The 3,230-nt window shown below is 58.6% G+C and overlaps 1 protein-coding gene across 1 annotated transcript in view; it reads left to right on the top strand.

Annotated features, from left to right (window-relative positions):
• Nucleotides 1-404: 404 nt before the first annotated feature.
• The window catches only part of ZBTB17 (zinc finger and BTB domain containing 17), a gene marked incomplete at its 3' end in the record, with an annotated part of 4,520 nt that continues 1,694 nt past the window's right edge, over nucleotides 405-3,230 (top strand). The window contains exons 1-6 of the mRNA XM_010289139.1: nucleotides 405-609; nucleotides 749-937; nucleotides 1,211-1,369; nucleotides 1,488-1,616; nucleotides 2,072-2,310; nucleotides 2,405-2,547. Of these exons, the coding sequence (XP_010287441.1) occupies nucleotides 405-609; nucleotides 749-937; nucleotides 1,211-1,369; nucleotides 1,488-1,616; nucleotides 2,072-2,310; nucleotides 2,405-2,547 (1,064 nt within the window). The remainder of the gene's footprint in view (nucleotides 610-748; nucleotides 938-1,210; nucleotides 1,370-1,487; nucleotides 1,617-2,071; nucleotides 2,311-2,404; nucleotides 2,548-3,230) is intronic.

Genomic DNA, 3,230 nt, shown 5'->3' with positions numbered 1-3,230 from the left:
GCGGTGGCACCGCCCGCTCGCTGAAGGGACACGTTTGCAGAGGCAACAGCGTTCCTGCTCGCAGCTTGGGCTGGATGAAGAGCAATAAATGTATTTTAAATGCTGTTAGAATGGCAAAAGGATATACTGACTATTCAATCAACTCTCTCTGCAGCCCCGTGCTGGTGTCGGGCCTGTTATAGGAGAGGGTTTGGGGTTGTGTTTGGTGGGAGAGGCAGGCGGCTGTAGCAAGGAGCTGAAATTAGGCTTTTTGGGCCCCTTTTTTTAACGAACAGGGAGGTTGGGATGTGGTTGAACCTTGACTTTGTGATCTGTCCTGTTTCGTGGCCCTTTCTGATGCAGCATCAGGGTTCTGGCACCCGTCTCACCCCCGTCCCGGGCTTTGTTTTTTTCTCCCCACAGCCATGGATTTCCCCCAGCACAGCAAGCAAGTCCTGGAACAGCTGAACCAGCAGCGGCAGCTGGGTCTGCTCTGCGACTGTACCTTCGTGGTGGACGGCATCGACTTCAAGGCCCACAAAGCCGTGCTGGCGGCCTGCAGCGAGTATTTCAGGATGCTTTTCGTCGACCAGAAGGACGTGGTGCACCTCGACATCAGCAATGCGGCAGGTAGGCAGAGGGTTACCCGATATCCCTCTGAGCTGCTTAAACTGTTGTTACTGCCTGTTGTTTCGTGCTCTTTGGGCTTTTCAAAACTGCACGGCCGAGAGGTGAGAGCGTATTTCTGGTTGCATCACCTCCCTTGCAGGCCTGGGCCAGGTTTTGGAGTTCATGTACACGGCTAAGCTAAGCCTAAACTCCGACAACGTGGAAGACGTGCTGGCCGTGGCGGGTTTCCTCCAAATGCAGGAGATCGTTACTGCTTGCAACGCTCTCAAGGCCCTCACCATGCCGGCAGAAAACCCTGCCAAGAGCCAGCAGCCCCCCGCCGAGATCGGTACGTAGCCTCCTCGCTTCCCCTCATCGGGGGAGACTGAAAACTGCCCACGAAGCGGCCACGCTCTCCGGCCACCGTCCAAACCCACAGCCTGGATACATCTCCCGGTGCGCAAAGGCATCCGGATGGGGTTTGATCCCCTGGTGAGGCACCAGCAGTTGAAGAACTGATGCTTCCTTGGATCTTTGTGGGATTTGGGAATCCTTCTAGCAGCCGTCGGGGTGCATCTGCGCAGGCGGCAAAAGCTGGATCGCTTTGCCTCTTCCCTCACAGGGGCCGACAAGGCGGCTCTCGAGCACAAGAGGTCGACTGCAGAAGCACTGAGTGATCTTGACAAAATAAAACCTGTTCCTGCCGACCCGAAGGAGATGGAAGAGACGCCTGCGGCCGCAGCAACACAGCCTGAGGCGCAAGCCTTGGGTGGTCAAGAAGGTCAGCCACCAGTGGGTGATGCCCCAAATCCCGCTGTCACCCCCCCCAACATGCCCTGGCCTGCTGCGCGGAGCCCGAGCTCTCCTCGAGCGTGCTCGAGACGCTCTGTTGCTTGTAGGGGCAGATCTTGCCATCCAAGAGGGCCTCAACGCCGAATTTCCCAGCTGCCTGCAGCCGGAGGAGAGCGTGGTTGGCAACGGCAGCCCCGCGGCGAAGGGCGACGTTTCTCCGGGTGCCGAAATGGGAGGTGTGTTTGTGGGCGAGGGCGGTGACGGGCACTTTGCTGTCTTCCCATTCCCTTCAGCAGAGCTGAAGCAAAGCGAGGCAAAGTTGAACCCTTGTTTTCCATCCAGTGAGTTTTGTTAGCATGAGTTTTGCTGTGCAAACGCCGTCTCCTGCCAGTCGTGGAGCCCGCAGGAGTGGTTTTCCTTGGGGCAGAGCTGGGAGGGGTTGGGAAATGCTCCTCTGTCTGCGTAGGCTTGTGGATTTTAGGGCTAATAATCTGCAAATCCAAACCGAGTCCAGGCAGAGGTCTCAGCACCTATGTCGTGCGATGGAGAACCAGGATTTCCCCGGGTACAGTAGGGCAGGTCTAATCCCCATCGCCGTAAACCCGGGCTTAGAGTTAGGAAATACAAGTGGGTTTTGTGTCTCTGATGCTGCTTCCGATCTCTAGCGTCCCCGTTCTCTAACTGCCTGCAGAGATGGAGCTGGAAGGGAAGGAGGAAGAGGGGGAGATGACGGCAGAGGAGGAAGAGGAGGCTAAAATCCCTGAGGAAGAGCAACCCCAGTTAGAAAATGGAGAAAATGCTGAAGATAACGAATCGGGGAGCACTGACTCCGGGCAGGAGAACTCGGGCGAAACCCGGCTGCTGCGTTTGGGTACTTACAGCGACAGGACTGAGTCGAAAGCCTACGGCTCCGTCACGCACAAGTGCGAGGTGAGGCCGGCTGCGGCCCCGAGCGGGGTCTCCGTCCCTCGGGGGCCGCGGGGTGCCCCCAGCCGTGCCTGCGCCTGTCTCTCTCCGTCCCTAGGACTGCGGGAAGGAGTTCACCCACACCGGTAACTTCAAGAGGCACATCCGTATCCACACCGGCGAGAAACCCTTCTCCTGCAGGGAGTGTAACAAAGCCTTCTCCGACCCGGCTGCGTGCAAAGCCCACGAGAAGACGCACAGGTACAGCAACGCCGGGGACCGAGAGGTGCCGCCGGGCTGAGCTGGGCAGACAAAGGCTGCTGAGGATGCCGGTGGCTGGCTGAGGGAGGAAGGGTTTGAGCGAGAGCTCGGTACAGCAGCCGGCGCCGCTCTGCCTCTCGCATCGGTCTTGGAGGGCTCGGCGCTGCAGGGTTGAGACTCCCAGCAGGTCGTTTGGACTGTGCCAGCCACGAAAAGATGCCGGCAGCACCTAAAAATTGTGGCTTTTGCCACCGAAGTTCAAATCCTTGCTAAATCCATCAGCGCGGTGGGGTAGTCCAGGAGGAGATTTATCTTTCTGCCCCTGTCCTTCCTTTCCTTTTGCGTTGCTTCAAGACATCCTGTGGGATCCCGACGAGTCTAGCTGGGGTGGTGGAGCTCAGATCAGGGCGGTGAGAGCTCGGCACGCCGGTTCTTTCCCCTGCCGTGGTGTGACGGCCCCGTCTCCTCCGCAGCCCCATCAGCGCGGTGGGGTAGTCCAGGAGGAGATTTATCTTTCTGCCCCTGTCCTTCCTTTCCTTTTGCGTTGCTTCAAGACATCCTGTGGGATCCCGACGAGTCTAGCTGGGGTGGTGGAGCTCAGATCAGGGCGGTGAGAGCTCGGCACGCCGGTTCTTTCCCCTGCCGTGGTGTGACGGCCCCGTCTCCTCCGCAGCCCGCTGGAG

Source organism: Phaethon lepturus, unplaced genomic scaffold (assembly GCF_000687285.1).
Source record: "Phaethon lepturus isolate BGI_N335 unplaced genomic scaffold, ASM68728v1 scaffold24716, whole genome shotgun sequence".
Classification (NCBI taxonomy): Eukaryota; Metazoa; Chordata; class Aves; order Phaethontiformes; family Phaethontidae; genus Phaethon; species Phaethon lepturus.
The sequence above is the reverse complement of the archived record's forward strand: the minus strand, read 5'-3'. Positions and strand labels throughout refer to the sequence as shown.